This window comes from Drosophila simulans, chromosome 3R, assembly GCF_016746395.2.
Source record: "Drosophila simulans strain w501 chromosome 3R, Prin_Dsim_3.1, whole genome shotgun sequence".
In the NCBI taxonomy this organism is placed as follows: Eukaryota; Metazoa; Arthropoda; class Insecta; order Diptera; family Drosophilidae; genus Drosophila; species Drosophila simulans.
In genome coordinates this window covers 23,525,746-23,543,860 of record NC_052523.2, presented here as the reverse complement: position 1 = coordinate 23,543,860, position 18,115 = coordinate 23,525,746, and the positions used below count along the sequence as shown (strand labels likewise).

General features: G+C 47.8%; 1 protein-coding gene across 2 annotated transcripts in view; it reads right to left on the bottom strand.

Annotated features, from left to right (window-relative positions):
- The window catches only part of LOC6739784 (protein phosphatase 1 regulatory subunit 12A), a 35,429-nt gene that overhangs the window by 6,652 nt on the left and 10,662 nt on the right, over window positions 1–18,115 (bottom strand). The window contains exons 1-4 of one of the 2 annotated variants that reach the window (XM_039294681.2): window positions 6,452–6,647; window positions 5,310–5,583; window positions 4,528–4,849; window positions 1,584–4,466 (exon numbers count right to left, since the gene is read on the bottom strand). In XM_039294681.2, coding sequence (XP_039150615.1) covers window positions 1,584–4,466; window positions 4,528–4,849; window positions 5,310–5,583; window positions 6,452–6,514 — 3,542 coding nt within the window. In that variant the 5' untranslated portion in view covers window positions 6,515–6,647. Of the gene's footprint in view, window positions 1–1,583; window positions 4,467–4,527; window positions 4,850–5,309; window positions 5,584–6,451; window positions 6,648–18,115 lie in introns of those variants that run through there. The other variant, XM_039294682.2, reaches the window with a different exon arrangement.

Sequence of the window (18,115 nt, the reverse complement as noted above, 5' to 3'; positions counted from 1 at the left end):
CAACAGCTTATGGCATCGATCCGCGCCACCAACACCACCATCGAATGACAAAATTAAATCAGTGCCACACGAGGTTTGCTTTAATTGCTAGTGTGAGTCTACGGCCACCAAATAATGCCCGGGGAAATCCCCCGGAGGCGCACAAAAGGATTTTCCGGAAACAAGTCGGCAAACGAAGAGCGAACACAAATGGTAATCGTCCTTGCCTTCGAGGACCTCTCAAAATGCTCTCGCTAATCTGCACTAATTCCATTTACAATTAGCATTAGTGAGTTGTAAAAACGGAGCCAAAGACTTTGCTTCACAGCGAGTACGACTGCCTGCTTGCGGCTAATTTTCATATTTTGTTCAAGTTTCCGCATAAACAAAATATCCCACCGCAGGTGGGCAACCCATCCTTTCCCCCATCCTTTCACCACTTTCTCCGCAACTTTCTCCGGAACTCTGTCCGATTTCGTGCAGCTAATTAAAATGAGCAACTCTTTGCCGGAAATGAGCATTACGGCTAATGACAAGAGCGGTTTGGCAGCGGACGAGATTTTTGGCCATTCGAGGGCACTGGAATAAATCAGCCAGGACATTACCGCAGTGCTGGACTTGACCAAATTATGATTTACGCTTCGAAACATTTTTTCTTCATTTAATTCGTAATTAAGGCAGTATATAACTAAATTAAGCTCTTGTCACCGATAAAGGTGTCACTAGCATCTCCATCCACCTGTTATCATCGCCGTTAATCCTCGTGGCTTAAAATCCAGGAACAGCGGTTCATAGTTCATGCTCAAGTACACGAAAAATGGGCATTAATGCCGCGTTTATTGCCTTTAACCGCATTTTAATAACTTTAAAGCGCCCGTTTTTATGGCGAACGGAAGCTGGGCAATTTATTTGCTGACCAGCGCAACAATGGAGGCAAGTCCTTCACAAAAAAAAGGAGGAAAAAAGAAAAAAAAAAACAGCGAGTACCAAGAAAAGAAATGAGAAATGCTGCCGCCTGGGCTATTAAATCCCTGGCTAAATTAACTTTAAGGCGGCGTGCTTCGGCCAGTCTGATTACATTAAGAGGTCCTCGTAGCCGCAACTGTAGAGCTAAAATGCGCGCGTGATATAATGCGATGCGAGTCCGGCAGCGGGACATTCAAGTTGATTAAAATCAAGCATCAAGTAAATAAATCTACGGCCAAAAAGGCAGCTTCGCTGGCGCCGCTAACTGCCTGGAGATTAATTTAAATGAATGAATCCCGCCATCAACTCTCCGGGGCTCGCAACTTGCCCCGCAATCACGGCCAATCTGTACCGCTTTGCCATCCACCGGGGAAAAATCGGATAATTTATAAGTTTACATTAACGAATGCCATTTGCATATATCGATTTTGTACATATTTTCTGGAATACTGTCTTCTAAAAGTACTTTGAAGTTTTTTTCTCAAAAAAGGAGCACCTTTTGAGGCCATAATTTGAATTAACTCAAGTATATCGATTGAACTTGGGGAGTCACTATCTTTAAAATTAATTACCATTTCTCTGCACATAATATAGCACTACACACTTTCGAATTCAGTGTTTTCCCCCAGTGTACTCACCTCCTAATATTGCGCTGAATGGACCGGGTGACGGCGCCCATGTCGCAGGCGCCCTTGTCTCCCGGCTTGCGGTTTTCCATCCGGCTGCTGCAGGAGCGTCCGTCCAATGTGGCGTAGATGGGTCGACGCGGCATGTGGGCGGTGTGAGCGGACCGCAGTGTGGGTATCTTGCTGCGCTCTGCCCGCGGACTCGGCTCGAAACCGGAATCCTGGTCCTTGGTGGTGGCCAAGGCAGACATGTTGCCGCCATCGCGCGAATCCTGAGAGTTTTTCCAATTGCTGCGCGTTTTGTTGCCGCTGCGCACGCGCTTCTTGAGGCGACGCTTCCTTCCTCCACTGCCCTCACATGCGTCATCCGCCATGGATGCTCCGGCTGCAGCTGCTCCAGCTGCCACGCTGGTATTGCCCACTCCATGTCGATTTCCACTGCTAAGAAAACGACGCAAGGCACTATCGTGCTCCGGATCAATACCATCCCTCTCATCATCATCGTATTCGTACTCGTCCTCTTCATATTCGTAGTCCATCTTCTCCAGCTCCGCGGCACTGGGCAGCTGGACGGCAGACGCCCCTTCGCCTACCACCTGAAAGACTTGATTGCCCGCTTCGTAGTCGACCTTGCGTCCTGGTCGTTTTGTGCTTTCATCCAGGGAGTCATCGCTTTTCAGAACTTGGAAGCTCGATTTCCGTTCACCGGCCGGCTCATCGGAAGCTGAGGCTGGAGGATTTGAATTCGGATTCAGAACTGGGTCGTCGTCCGCCGAATCGGAAGGCAGGAGTGTAAAGGAGCGCCTCGTCTCCTGTTCCCTTTGCGGTGGCTCCGGCTGGGGTGGAGTGGGCGTTTGGGCTGTAGATGGGCGTGGCTGTGGTGCTGCTGGTGGCTTTTTCGGCTCAGCAGAGGGAGGAGCGGGTGGAGCAGCGGTGGGCGGAGGTGTGGGAGTAGGATTGGTATTTGGTTTCGGCTTGGCTTCAGCCTGCTCCATCTGTTCGGTTTTTTTGCCAACAGACGCTGGCTCTGCAGCCGCAGATTCCATCCCTTCCACCGTGTTGGCATTAGGCGGTGGTTGTTCTGCGGCACTTGGTGGCTTTGTGGCCTCCTCCTTGGGGGGTGGTGGAGGTGTGGTTGGCTGTGGTGCTGGTGCAGATGGGGTTGGATTTTGGTGTTCCTTTACCTCCTCGTCAGGCTTTTCCCCAGGTTCTTGACCCTCTTTGGGGATGTCCTTTTCCACTGACTTTTCCTCACTGGAACTTTTGGACTCACTGCTCAGCGCAGTGGCAGCTATCTTGATCACCTGCTCCACCTCCTTGGAGACCAACTGCGTCTCCTCCTCACTCAGCTGGAGCTTGACTTCCTGCTCCGAGTCCTTCGCCTTACCATTTTCCTCTGCAGGTGGTGCTTCCTCGGAAGATTTGGAAGTTTGGATTTCCTCGGCATCGTGATGCACGTCCACCTGAGTGACCACCGACTTGGCTGCCTCCTGTTCTTCATCTGTTAGCTCAACTGCATGAGACTCCTCAACCAAGAGGTTATCCATTTGTCCGGACTTTTCACTCATTGCGCTCTGGGTTGGTGACTTGATGAAGGTTCCCTCCTTCATGGGTGGCGTTTGATGCCTGCTGGCGGATGGTGGTCGTTCCTTGACACTGGTTTGATCGTTGCCGTTGCCAGCCTGGTGATCCCCATTGACGGTGAGTGGTTTCCGCGAACCCTTTTCAGGCGATGAGTGATTTTCCGTGTGATTTTTCTCGTCCGGATCGCTGCTGTCTCGGTTTTTTGACTTCCTAGAGGATGTTGATCGCTTGCGATTAACCACGCGATCCTTTTGTCGCTTGTGGTAGCAACAGTTCTCGCAGGAGTCCTCGGCACTCTCCTCCTCCCACTCACTAGAGCTGGCATAGCGCTCCCTGGACTTCCGCCTTCGAATCTCGATGTTGCTCTTGGAACGACAGATCTCGCTGCACCGCTCGTGCTTGGACTCCCCACAACTGCTGGTGCGCCTCCTCAGTTGCCTTCTCTTGTGACGCCGACAGACGTGCCTCAATCGCTGCTCCTTGCGATAAGTTTGCTCCGAGCAGCTGCAATCCCCATCTACTTCATCCGTCTTACCATTCTCGTTTCCATTATCCGAATCGGAGCGTTTTAGGTACACCACGTACTTCTTGGAGCTGCGCAGATCGTGCAGCTCCTCCTTCTCCACATACTTTAAGGGTCTCACCATGTCAGTAGCGTTGGTTTCGTGGAAGGGATTCCCACTCCTCCTGCTCGACAATCGCACCTTGTTGGCCGGCTGACCGCCATTGGCCTGCAGGAACTTGGCCGTGGAGCGATGCCCACGCTGCAGAGCTCCATCCAGTGGTGTGAGGACCAATCCTCGTGAGTTCCGATACACGGCATTCACATCTGCTCCGTAGTCCAGCAGCAGCTTACACATGTCGGTGTAATCATTGGCCGCAGCAATGTGCAGCAAGCTGCGTCCATCATTGCTGGTGGTGTTCACCTGCTTGGGCCTCTGGGCAAGTAGCCACTCGAGGAGCTCTCTTCTCCCCGAGGCGGCGGCCTCGTGGAGCGGCAGATCACCCTTGGCATTGCGCAGCCAGAGATTAGCACCACGCTCTTTCAGCAACTTAAGGGTCTCAAACTGTCCTTTGGAGCAACCGCAGTGGGCAGGTGTTCGTCCTTTGCGATCCTGGCGATTGGGATCTGCCTCCAAGTCCAGCAATCTAGCAGTGGCATCGGCGTGGCCCAACGTTACGGCATAGTGCAGAGCTGTGCAGCCATTGGAATCGATAAGATCCGTGGGAGCACCACACAGGCCTATCAAGGTGTCAATGCACTCAGTGTGTCCACGTGAACCAGCACAATGCAGGGCAGTGAGGCCATCTCTGAAAGTATTTAGGGATATTTAATGATGAAACCAGGTAAGGTAACATGCTAAAAACCCACTTATCCGACGACTCCACCCGGGCACCCGCTTTGACCAGGGCAATCACTGCCTTTGCCGATCCCGCCGATGCAGCCCACAATAGCGGCTGGCGACCATCCTTGTCCTGGACATCGACACTGCTCTGCGGATGGGAGAGCAGGATGCCCAGGATCTCAAGGGAGAGCCTCGAGCTGTTGCTGGAACTGGCCTGCTGCTTGCTGTCATGGCTGGCGCCACACATCTGGGCGGCATAGTGAAGCGGAGTGCCACCATTGGCGTCGGGCTTGGCCACACTGGCTCCTGCTGCCAGGACCGCTCGCAAGGACTCCACCTCCCCACAAACTGAAAAACATAGGATGCATTTAGACTAATTACTATAGGAAAAATAAGTTCTATACATTAAATCATATTAATAACCAATTTCCATAAACATATGTCTGTAAGTATAACCAAAGTTAATTAGATTTTTTGCCATTAATCGCGTTTAATAATTCAAGAGTGTGCTCATTGATTAATTGTCATTTTTCTAGTCAACAAATGAGTAACTTTTTAGTTGTAATTAATTGAAAAATGCATGCGCTTCTAAATAAATTGTTGAAAAATTATTTGTAATGCAATTACTGCAGCTTTTTGTTTAGTTAGTTCAATGTAAATATTTCTAGGCCAAGTGTGAACTGTTGGTAAACAAATTGTTGTTTAAATAAAATAATTTAAACATAAATTGTTTACTTTTAAGCAAACAATAAAAATAGTTATTAAATCAATAATAGTTTAGTTTAGCGAGAATTATCCCTCAACTCACCTGTCGCCCAGTGCACCACCGAGTGGCCCTCATTGTCCACCGCGTTCACATCCGCCTTGTTGGCCAGCAGCAGGTTGACCATGGCCAGGTTGCCCTGGATGACGGCCAGATGGAGCGGTGTGAAGCCATCCTCGTCCGCCGACTCCAGCAGCTCGGGGGCTGCGATCGCAATGCTGGCGGCCGCCACGAGGTCCTTGCTCCCTTCCGAGTCCTGGGCGGCACAGTAGTGCAGCGCGTTGCGGTGGCTTCGGTCCCGCTGCCGCAGCAATTCCGGCTGTCCCACGATGAAATGGAGAACGACAAAGAGCAAAATTCAGAATTCACTTTAGTTAGTTAAGTGGCAATGGATTGGTGGTGGGGGTCAAAAATTAATTACTTCGCCCGCTGGAAAATTATAGGCGTGCGGGGCGATTGCACCTGCTGAGTTGAGGCCGCAGCCGATTAATAAACTAATTAAAATGCCATTTGCATATTGCATCAATTTGCATCACGCCGCTCTGGACATACACTACCCCAACCCCATCCCCTCTCCCAACCCCTTTCCCATCTCCTACCAATTTGCCGGCGGGCAGCGTTTGATGGATCGCGTAATTTTCACAGTCTCCGGCTTAATTGCCAGCAAATATTTTGGTGGAGAATATAAGTGTGTGCATCGAGTGTTGGTAGTTGCAGTGTTGTTTGTTTGTTTGTTTAACCGGCTAGTTGTTGTTGTTGCTGGTGGTGGTTGTTGGTTGGTCGGTCGATTGGTTGTCAGCCAGGCCTTTTGTGCAAGTGTCGAGTGGCTGATTGGGCAAAAGCAATTACTTTTTCCAAACGCATCACACCTCCGGCAGCGCATTAAATGCGATGTCACAAAAATGGCCAGCCAATAAATAATTAAACATATTCGCGCGTTAATCATGCAAAAATGATTGCCAGTTATGTATAAAAGAGTAACAGTCGTGGAAAAATGGTCTTTTGCGTACCGCTGTTGGTCAGTTACTAAAGCAACAGCACAGCGAAGGTAAACAAATGTTAACAGCGACGCCTGGAAGTAGCCATCGAGTGGTGGAGAGGGGGGGCAGGGTCCTGCGGGCAGGATTGGAAGCCGTTGTCCTGGGCAACGTGGTGAGTTGCCAAGGACTTGTGTGGTGGTGGCTCACCAGATTATCGCTTGCATTTTTGGCGCGCAAAACAATATCAAACTCCAGCGGCGCGGCGAACATGGCTGCTCCTCCGTCGTCCCTCTGCCAGGAGCCTCGGCCCGCCTTCGTCCTTTTTGGCCAAAGGATTTCGGGTGGGAGCGACGAGCGACGAGCGTGGAGCGTGCAGTGTGTCAAAACATGTCAAGTGCACAAAAAATACTGTCGCCGCCGCCGAAAAGTATGCTAAAACTTTGCCCGCTGCCGCCAGGAATTCGCAATGCGACGACAGCGACGCCGACAGTGGCAGAGACAGCGACGTCAGCGGCAGCACGCAAATGTGAAAGTGAAAACGTTGGCAAATCGTCGGCCAACGGGGCGGATGATGATGAGGATGAACGTGGGCGGTCGTGGGGCATGCCCCTTCTCTTTCCAGCCGTTTTGTGGGGCGCCCATGGGCGCCGCTTATTAGGCTTCGCAACTAACTTTTCTTGCGGCATAGTTTGTGCTAATTTCTTGCTGCTTCCACGCCTCTTTATTCAACGCCCATCTGCCCATTCACTGGAAAAAATGTATGTGCTCCTTTTGAGCTGACTTTGCTGCCAAGTTTCTTAAAGCCATTGCACAAAACTTAGACAATTCCGCGTTAACTTAGGTATTAAATTTAGGATTTAGGATTAAATTTTGAACTATAACAGATCCTAAAAGTGCCTGAAATGATTTAAATAAGATTTTTTTCAGTGCACTTGGTGTTTATCTTGTCAGTTTGGCTGAGTGATTGACTGTGTTGCTTTTCTAACCAACATTCAATTTTTACAAACATTTCGGGCACGTTGCCTTTCTATTTATATCGCGCAAAGGATATCGCGTGACTGTTGTAAAACTGTCGTGAGACGAGGACTGGAGGCCACCTCTCACCTTTCACCTGTCCCAACTCCCCTCCTCGGATCCGCGGCAAGTGCTCAATTTATTGCACATTTTAGCATGAGTCAAACAAGAGTTCAATAGCGAAACTCTTGTGGCAAGAACAACAGGAGAAGGTGAACTTTGACTATTAGGCATTTGCGTGTTGCATGGGCGCACTTGAAGGGATTACTTTGCGAAAGTGAAAGGGGAAAGTGCTTCTTATGGCCAAAAGGATTCACAGAACTGACAGCAAGGGCTCAACAGGTGGAAGGAAGGACCTTGGTAGAAAACCCAAAAGTTAATTCTTTCCAAGTTAAATATTTAATGTTTCACTTAATTTACAGTTGCGCACCGAATATGGTTCACATTTTTTTCCTTGGGATCTGTGGGATTTCCATATTTCTCTGTTGATTGAATCGAATTTGAGCTGCGGCTACGTTTCCCTTTTTTTTTTTTTGTTTTGTTTGGCAAAAAACTTTGCAGCAAGGGGAAAATGTTTACAATGAATGATTTTTATTTGCTGCTTCCGTTATCTTTGGCCAGCTTTTTCAGTATTTTCAGCTTTCCTGCTGGCCAGGCCTTGTCTGAGTTGCTGTTTGTTTCTTACGCTGCCGTCCGGATTATGAATAATTCAAATAAACTGAAATGATACCTAAAAACTTTGACAACCCATCTCCCAGCATTTCGCTGGTCCGGGCGCACACAATGGTAGAAAAATAAAATGGAGCCCAGGATGGGGGGCAGTGTTGCTCTCCCACTGGCTGCTTTGTTATTATTATGATGATGATGGTTGGTGTGATTGTTGCCGTTTTCCTTTTCGACCTCCCACAACAGCTGACACCCATCCACCCACTGGCCGCTTCTGTTGGTGTCATGCAAATTTGCATTCAACTTTCTACATTCACCCGACACAAAATGAAATGCGATAATCAAATACGGCCAACAACAATGCGCTCCAAAAGCAGCACCAGCTGGCCCACTCCAATGCGCCCCTCTCCACCCGCTCCACTCCCTTGGCCAGATAAAACTTTGGCACTGCCAGTTGGCCAGTCCAACAGTCGAACAGTCCAACTGGCCGCCATTTCAGTTGGCCCACACGAAACGATTGCCATCGCCATTCGAGTTCCTGTTTATGCCATTTTAATAGTTCTTTAAACAAATAAAACGTGCTTGGGCCGCGTAAAAATGGGGTCACAACAATGGCACAAAGATCATAATTTGCCGAGGTATACGTGGGATCCAGAAAGAAATAGCAAATATTTCAAAAAATATATAAAAAAAATTCCAATTAAATAGTAAATCAAATACAACTCAACTTCGAATTTATGAACTTTGGTAATACTTCTAAAATATTTAATAGAAATCCTAAGTTATCTGCATAAAACTATCCATTAATTTTAGACTCTATAGAGTGCATAATTAACTTCTCAACTTTTAGTTACATAACCCAGAATACTGTTAAGCTAGCCCATCTGCCTTTGGTAATCTCGCTTTTAGTTTGCCCAGATTAATGGCAAATGAGCTACAAAACAACACAAAAGGTGCGCATTAAAAGGCACGAGTCACGATTTATGGCAGCCGTCCAACCAAAAAAAGCAACAGTTAGGCTGGTGAAGGCATAAAATTTCACATTTTACGATTGTTCATCTCGATCCGGGCAGCTCATCCCTTGGATCCTTTAGCCACCACCTTATGCACGTGTTGTATGCGCCTGTTGCCTTTAAGAGCTTCCGGGAATGCCGAAACGACAACTAAACTTAAAACTTCCTTTGGGTTTTTTACACCCAACAGTGGCATACGAGGCTTAAGGGGCCATCAGATTTATATGCCTGCAGGTCCTGCAGGAACAGGGGAAAACAATTTGCGTTGCTCTCGAAAACATATATATGAAGATATCAAATATTCGACCACTTCCTTCTTTTCGCCATTTGCATAACTGAAGCGACAACTGTCGTCGTCAAAGGACAAACTCCACAGGACCCACAGGATCTGCTCGAAATCACAGTCTCCAACGCAGCGGTCAGCAGTCGCGCTTGTAGCCGGGCTTATTATTCATATATCGTAGGCCATTAGCATAACAATGAGATGGAGATGGAGATGGAAGTATGGTCGCAGAAGTCATAGGATGTGTTCTGTTCAACTCCTTTGATTCACGAGCATGTAGGCGTGCATGACGCATACGCCGTGTGGCACCCGCTTCCAAGTTCCAAGTTCCATGGGGGCATCATGGGGCATGGCACTGCCAGGAAGTGCGTACAAATATAAATAAAGCATAAATAATAATGAAAGACGACGCAGCCGCCGCAACAATAACAGCAAGCACACAGTTACATGATAATGCATAAAAAATAAAATACATGCATGGCCTGAGAGCCATGAACAGGGCACAAATGGCAACTGGCATCTTGGATGGGGGGGACTCTTCCAGGGGTTATCCTGGGGATTTTGGCTGTTGTGGCTGTGGGCCTGGGCACGAAGGAGAACCGAGAATTCGACTTAACGCTTCGTTGGGCAGCACATCCGCCATAATTATGTGTGACGCGTCGGGAGAATGGCACATTAAAAGGCTGGAGCAACCCGAAAACGGGCGCCCAGCATGTCCTGCGGCAGGAGGATAACCCCGGCATAACCCCGGGATAACCCCGTACTGCGCCCCAAACACCGGAAACTCTTTTACGGGCGCCTCGAGGTCGCAACCGCTGCGGCCTGTCTTCCACCGCTTAAGATGTCAAGTGACCACAGGGCATAGAAGCCACAACACAGAGTCCTGCTCAATGGCGAATTTATGCGGACAATGTGCCATTCATATGTTAATCACATTTGCCTCAAGATGTATTTTAATTAACGTAAGCGGCAAAGTGCGCAGGTAGCAACCGCTTGAGGTCAGGGGCGTGGGCAAAAAGTGTCTCAGGGGTTAAGGATACATCATAAAAATAATTCCACAAATAATATAAACATGCTTAAATTCATGCAACTTTGGTTATATCTCATAATTTCAGGACTCACAGATATAAATTCAATTAATACTGCCATTTTAAACGTTTTGATTTAAGTACCCCCATTGTAGCCCCTGTTTTGATCCCCAACCAGAAACGGCAGCAGCGGCTATATATGTACAAATAGTAGGCGAAAATGTGGGCGTGGCAATGTCTCAAGTCGGCAGACGCCTCCGCCGCAACTATAATTTGCATGCTCGACAGACAAAGCTTAACTGCTGCTCAGGCAGGCGGCAAGGATATACATATACAGGTGAGTTGTGGGGCACTCAGGGGGAAGAAGGATGATGCTGCTCTCTAACTGTTGTTGTGGCACCTTTTATACTTCTAATTAGTGCCACGTTGGCGGCTGCAGCAACAATGGCGCTTGGCTGCGTTCACTGCAGTTGGCTGGCATCGGGGCCTTTGTTGCGGCATCTCAAACCCACCGTTGGCAACCCTTTTGCACCATGCCAATCCCCGCCAGTCGGCGGCAGCCCACCTGCTGATCCTTGAGGAAGCGTTTCACTGTGCAGCATTCTTAAGTAGTTTTGGCAATTATTTACAGCTACTTTGGCTCGGGGCCCCCCTTCCGCACTTTTCTCATCCGCTTTGGCCTGAACTCATCAAAAGGTTTGCCGCACGGATTATTATTATGCCATGTGCCGGGATCCGAGATCCGGGTGCCTGGATCCTGAATCCTGAATCCAGAACCCAGAATCCAGCGTCCTCGGGAATCGTGAATCCTGCTTACCAGCACTCCCTGCGCTGTATAGTTAAACTTTCGCATAGTTTTTATGCCGTGCTACGGATTAACAACAACGGCAAACTTTCATTTTGATCTACAAACTTTTCCGGCGGTTTGAGCTGCTGGAAAACACCGAGACCGCTTCCCACCACCACCAATCTCAAATCTCAGGTGGTAGAATGTTTGCTAAACATCATGAGCAATTTTCCCGCTTTAACGGCAATTCAATTCCGGGTACACGGCTCATGCATACTTTAGATGAAGACCCAGCTGAAAACATGGCAAATATGGACTGGGGATGGGGCTTGGGATTGGCGATGAGCTGGCGTCCATGTCGCCTGCATAATTCATTGGCCAAGTTGTAAGTTGTAAGTCATGGCTCAAGTTTTGTCCAAATCGAATTAACTTGCAAAATATTTTAGAAACTCAGAGCTGGCGAACTTCACTTGGTCAATTAAAAATTATGCACAACCAGCCAGTCCCGCATTCCGAGTAATTTCCGCAACAAAAACTTTCTGTCCTGCCCCACTCCGTGCCCAAAATCCCAGCCAGGACATCCCCTCCTCCTCCATGACAGGACCAACTGTGCACCGAAGCGCATTAAAATTAGTAACAAGCTATGCTCATTTGTGTCAACTTTGACTGTCATTATGCACTCGGAGCAAATATTGTTGGATGCGGAGGCAAAAGTTTTTGGCCCCTGCCCCGGGCCACTCATGTGATTAGCCCGCCGGGCGCTTCCTTGAGCAAAAATGTTGCAGGATCAGAGGCGCAGGATACAAGGAGGAGGATACAAATTCATACACGGATATCCTACTGCATATATGTGCTCCAACTCCAGTTGGACTGCAACTTCGGCCAGGCCAGCTGGACAGCTGGGAGCTCGCCAACTTCTGGGCAGGAAGTCATCTCGAAAGCCAAACAGTAGTGGGCTTCCATTGCAAGACAAATTTCTACGATTTCAGTAATTAATTTGCCAATGCAAACTTTGGTCAGTTGAGTCGACTCAACCCAGAGAGAGAGAGTCATCCTCGTCATAGTCCGTCTGCTATTTCTGGTGGTTTCTAATTAATTGGACAGCTGTCCGGCTAAGCCGACGCATATGGTCCGGCGGCCAAAGTTGGAGCTCCACCCAATTGGAAATGGGTTTTTGTGCTCAATTAGCCCAGTGACGCTCGTCGTGGCCAACTTCTGATGATGACCGAAACCTCAGACCAACACCAGCGCCCATTGCCATTAATTTAACTCGTTGGGAACGCTGACTTTTATTTGGACATTTGTTGGGCCTCGCAGCCTAATTAATTGTATTCCGACATGCAAAACTGTCCGAAATCGCATGCAAATGTCGTGGGTCAGTTTTTGGCCAAATATTTCGATCCAATCAGAGGGGATCCTTTGGCGCTGATTGGATTCCAATCGCTCCTTGTTTCTGGCTTCTTCCTTTCTCACCTGACTTTCGACAAACAGCCGAGCGATTAATTAAAAATTCAAATGACTGCGACTGAAGTTAAATAGATACGATGCCGTGAAGTAATCCGAATGTCAGCGGCAAATGTAAAGGCAATGGCAAAGGCAAATCAAATGAAATAACGATTGAAAAGCCAGTGCTACACTCACACCGAATAAGCGATGGAGCAAACTGGGCGAAATGCAAACTTTTTCGACGTCATTTTTAATGAATTTTCAACAAAATGTGCCAAACGTGTTGAGCACTATTGCAGCTGCAGAGCCAAAAAAAAGAAAGGGGTGGCAAAAAATCGCAATTAAAATTACCAAGCAAAGGCACCGGAAAAGGATCCGATTGCACCAGCCACCGAGTCCTCCTTTCGCCATTTCGGCCAAATTGATAATAATTTGCACGTTGATTGAGCGGCGGCAGTGGGCGAAGGAAAGCGAGGAGCCAGGAAAGGAAAGTGCTATGAACGGGCGTAATTAAAAATGCCGACTGAAGGTCAATGAATAGCAGCTAATGGAAACTGTTCATTCCCAGAACTACGAGGTGCTTCAATTTTAAAGGGGAAGACACCAGGCTTTCGCTTTCTGAATTCCAAATTAATTTCCAACGACAAGTTTTGGGTACTCCCAGGATCGCAGCGAAATTCCCACTTGCTTTTCCCTTAGGTTCAGCATACCCTGTTTGGAATGGTTTAGCACGGGTATATGCGTCATAGCTTTAGGTTGACAAAAAATACCTTGCATAATAAATTTCATTTCACTCTCGATTATAAGTCCATAGTAACTTTGATAAGACATTTTGCTTCCCTGCTTAGATCACTGAAAGACAAGCAGAAATGGGGGCATCAACCCTATTCAGTGCTACCCCTCAAAGTTGCCCGCTTGTTTTGTTATTATGTTATTTGCAACAAACAAAAGAGCCTCTTGCGGCACTCGGTTGGCTAAAATCAACTTCTGCAGCTGACTTTTCAGCGAAAACTTTTACTTAAAGCTCCCAAACGTGGAGCGGGGCCATTGGCCAGCACCTTGGGACACTCCGAGCGGAGTGAAAAGGAGCAGGAACCAGCACCACTTCAAATCTTAAGTGAAAATAAATAATTCACACCTGCAGCAATCTGAGGGATGGCAGGCAGCGACACACACACATAGATAGACGTACAATTACCAACTTGCGGTGTAAAACTTCAGCTTCGAATTCTTGGCTAAATTGCGGTTTAAAGTTGAAGGCAGGAGCTGCTATGTGTAGCTGCGAGAAGTGACCTCCACGCGGAGGTGGGACAATTACGCCATTAACATTAACTTAAGGCGGGCACCGGGCTTGGGGAATTCAGAGGAACAGGAGCAACAATGCCGGGAGCCAAAAAGTTTTATTTTCTAAGAAATTAAGTCTTAATTGGTAAAAACAGCAGCAGCAACAACAACGACAGCCCGGGCAGACAATAAAGACGAGAGCCCAAGATATTGAAGGGTGGCTGGAAAAACCAACATCAATGAAAAGTTTAAGCAAAACAATAGCAGGCGAGTAAACAACGTCGATGAATGTTGCCTGAGTGCTCTCAAAAAGCCAAGAAGCCACCAGCAGCGTTCACTGCTACAATATACAAAAGCCAGTGTCCCTGTATATATCTATATATACATACATATATCTATATATATATATATGTTTCCGATGTGGGGGTAAGAAGCTTTGGCCCGAGCTCTGCAATAGTTGTTACTCATACGCCATGTTGTACACGGCAATAAATCGAAAACACAGAAATCCAATAAAGAGACCAAGTCATATAGTTCAAGTGGTGCTCCAGACAATAAGCGCAATTAAAATATATCCACAAAATTATAGAAGCGCTAAATAAACAGCACAATAGAAAAGCAGAGGCGACAAAGCCAAGTGGAGCTCTTTAATTATACTATGACAAAAACAAAAAAAAAAAACAAGTAGAATGAATGTTGGCCAGAGCAGGCGGCAAATTAAAGACATTAAAACTTTTAATAGCTTAGGCGGCCTTATCAAAGCTGCAAACAGAGAGACACAGATATGCGGAGACAAGACAAATTAAAATATGTCCTGCAGGCACAAGATATAACTGAATAAAGAACAAGAACAGCAATGAGAACAGGACGAGACAAGGATATAGCCGCAACCGAACATTAATAATACCAGTCAGCGACTGGCGATGTAATTATATACAGATTTACTGAACAACCTTGAACCGCGAGACGATTTGTTGTATTCCAAAAATACAGGCAAAGCGCCTTCGCCGAGTAATTGACATAAGCAGTGCACATTCACATTACGCATACGCCTCGTTGCCCATAAGTTGAAAACCAATTTTTCGCCCGAGCTTGCTGCTATATTGGCCCGATGATGTTTTTCAGTGGGGGCAAAACCGAAAACGAAAATGCCAAATGCGGCCATATTTCTGTTACACTTTATGAGGCTCATAAAGTACGCGGCCCACAAAAAGTAAGTAATAATCGCCGGCATTTGCGATATTTCACAGGCAAATAAACTGCTCGGCATCGCGGGAAAGGGCGCTTTATTTTTGGTTCTACGGCCAAGGTTGGCCAACAGAAATTTTTTTTTTTTTTTTTTTTGGATATATTAATTTAAAACTGTCCTTCGCGGACAATCATTAAATTTGATGACTAAACTTAACGGTAGAGAATTAATTGATTACATAAATTGTTGCGAAACTATACAATAACTGTCGATATTGTATGTATGATGTATATAATAATGTATGTATATAATTTAATTTAATTTGCGTGTCTAATCCCAGAGAGGTCCAAAGGGTGTGATCGGTGCAGCCTCCTGGTGCGTTGACTGGTGTCCAGCAGGTCTTGTGCCAGGTTGTTTGGGTGGTCTTGAAGCCTCTGCATGTACTGCCTGCTGCTTTTCTTAATCTCATCCTTCACCCAGGGGAAGCTGAGGACCTCGTGTATAGTGGCATTATCGTGGAAAGGGTGAGCGTTTGTGACTGTGCGGAGCGTTTTGTTTTCGAATGTCTGGATTATGTTGATGTTACTTTTCGATGCAGTGCCCCACAGTTGAATGCCATACGTCCAGATTGGCCTTATGATCGCTTTGTAGATAAGGAGCTTAGTGGAAGTCGGTAGCTTAGATTGTCTGCCCATCAGCCAGTAGAATTCACGGACTCTGTTCTCCGCCTGTTTCCGCTTCTTTAGCAGGTGTGGTCTCCATGTAAGTCTCCTGTCCAGTGTAAAGCCAAGATAATTTGGATTGGCTACCTCTGGGATTGGGAACCCGTTGAAACTGACTGGTGGGCAAGTGCCGCGTCTAGTTGCGAAGGTGGTAGCGGTTGACTTGTCGCTGTTTACCGATATATTCCATCTCGTGTGCCACGTGTTCAGTAGATCTAGTTGCTCCTGCATAGTCTGGGAGGCCTCTGCTGGGGTATCTGCTGTTGTTAGGAACGCAGTATCATCGGCGTAAGTGGCTGCCATAATGTACTGGCTCGGTATCACCGGCAGGTCAGCCGTATACGCGTTGTAGAGGAGCGGACCGAGAACGCTTCCTTGGGGAACTCCTGCACGGGCTTCTTTGACGTCTGAGCGCGCTTCTCCACACCTGACGGCGAATCTTCTGCCCTCCAGGAACGATTTTAAGAACTTGAAATATGGCTGGGGCAGGCCGTTTTTGAGCTTTAGGAGGAGACCGGGGTGCCAAACACGATCAAAGGCTTGCTTAATGTCCAGCATTACTGCTAGGCAGTATTTCTTATTCTCAAAGGCGTCCAGGATATATTGCGCTACTCGGTGGCCTTGCTCTGGTGTCCCGTGGCGGCGCCTAAAGCCAAACTGGTGATCAGGGATCAGACCAGCCTCCTCAATCACCGGCAATACTCTGGTCAAAAATACTCTTTCGAGTATCTTGGAGAGTACTGGTAGTAGGCTGATCGGGCGGTAGGAGGCGGGATTGGCTTCGTGTTTACCAGGCTTCAGGATCATAACTACTTCGGCGCGTTTCCATGATGAAGGGAAGTGCCCCAATTGCAAGCACTTATTTATTATGGTCGTGATTAGTGACTTGCTAATAGGGGGGAGGAGCTTTAAAGCAATGGCATTGATGGCATCATCGCCTGGAGCCTTGTGGTTACCCATTGCCGCTATTAAATTGCTGATTTCCTCTTCCGTGGCCTGGGGTATCGACTCGGAGTCAAAGAGAGGTTCTGACAGGAGCCTGGCTGTTTCGGCTGCTTCATTTGGGGAACATCGATTGGCTGGTGTGAAGACTTCCTCCAAGTGCTCGGCGAATGCGTTGGCTCTTTCGGTCTCAGTTCTGCACCATGAGTTGTCTTGTCTTCTGATGGGCGGGATCCTCTTCAGTGGCCTCTTGATGCGCTTGGTAACATTCCACAGGTTGTGGTGGGGATCACCCGGCGCGAGATTACCAACAAAGCTGTCGAGGGCCTCCTTCCTTAGCCTGACCAGAGTTTCCTTCAGCTCCTTGGTGGCTCTGTTGAGAGCTGTTTTGTCTCTAGGGTTCCTGGAGAGGAACCAAACCCGTCGGAGACGCCTTTTCTCTGACTTGAGCTCATTAACCCGAGGATTCCAAAAGTGGACGTCTCTACTTCTGTCCCTCGTTTGGTTAGAGAACCTTGGAGCAGCATAAGTTGCTGCCTCCTGAATTTGCGAGGTGAGGTTCACAACGGCCGCATCTATAAGTTCAGGGGTATCCAATGGTGGATTAGTGACTGTCGAGTTGTTCAGCCAGTGGTGGTATTTGCTGATGTCGGACGTTTTGAAGATTAACTTTTTACCCGCGGATCTCAACATGGCTGAGGCGTAGACCGAAACGGCAATGGCACTATGGTCCGAGAGAAGGTCTTCCACCTCCCTGGTCTGGATTCTTGCCGGGTCCAGGCCGCCAGAGATCGCAAAGTCCAAGATGTCTGGAGTTTTTGCAGGGTCAGTGGGCCAGTATGTTGGCGTCCCAGTTCCGTGGCAATTGAGGTTGCGGGAGAGAACCTGCCTGCATAGCGCGCGTCCTTTTGGATTGCATACTCTGGAACCCCACCAAGTGTGCTTGGCGTTAAAGTCACCTCCTATGACGAATTTGGGGCCGAGGCTGTCCAAAAGCGAAGAGAAGCAATCGTCCGTGGCTCTAAATCTGGGTGGGCAGTAGGCAGCAGCTAAGGTAATGTCTCCGTGGGTGGTGCTTACCGATATTCGGGCGCATTGCACCCAATCCTCTTGAATTGGTGGTTGGGTGTCGAATTTGATGCTGCTGCGAATAAGGATGGCGGCGCCGCCGCGTGCTGAACCATTAGGGTGGATGGCTGACACGAGGTCATACCCCCTTAAGGTGAAGTAGGACCTGTCTGAAAAATGGGTTTCGGATATGAGAAGAATATCTGCTTGGTTGGTCTTGCAATAAAGCTCGACCTCTGGCCTGTTGTTGATCAGGCCGTTTGCGTTCCAGATAGTTATGTCTAGTGCTGATTGCATAGGGACTTACAGACGGTTGCCATCATCTGATTCATTTGACTCATTACCTTCTCCATCATCTGATTCGTTTGACTCATCGCCTTCTCCATCATTTTTTCAAACATGGCTTCCATTCTGCCCATTATTGTTTCC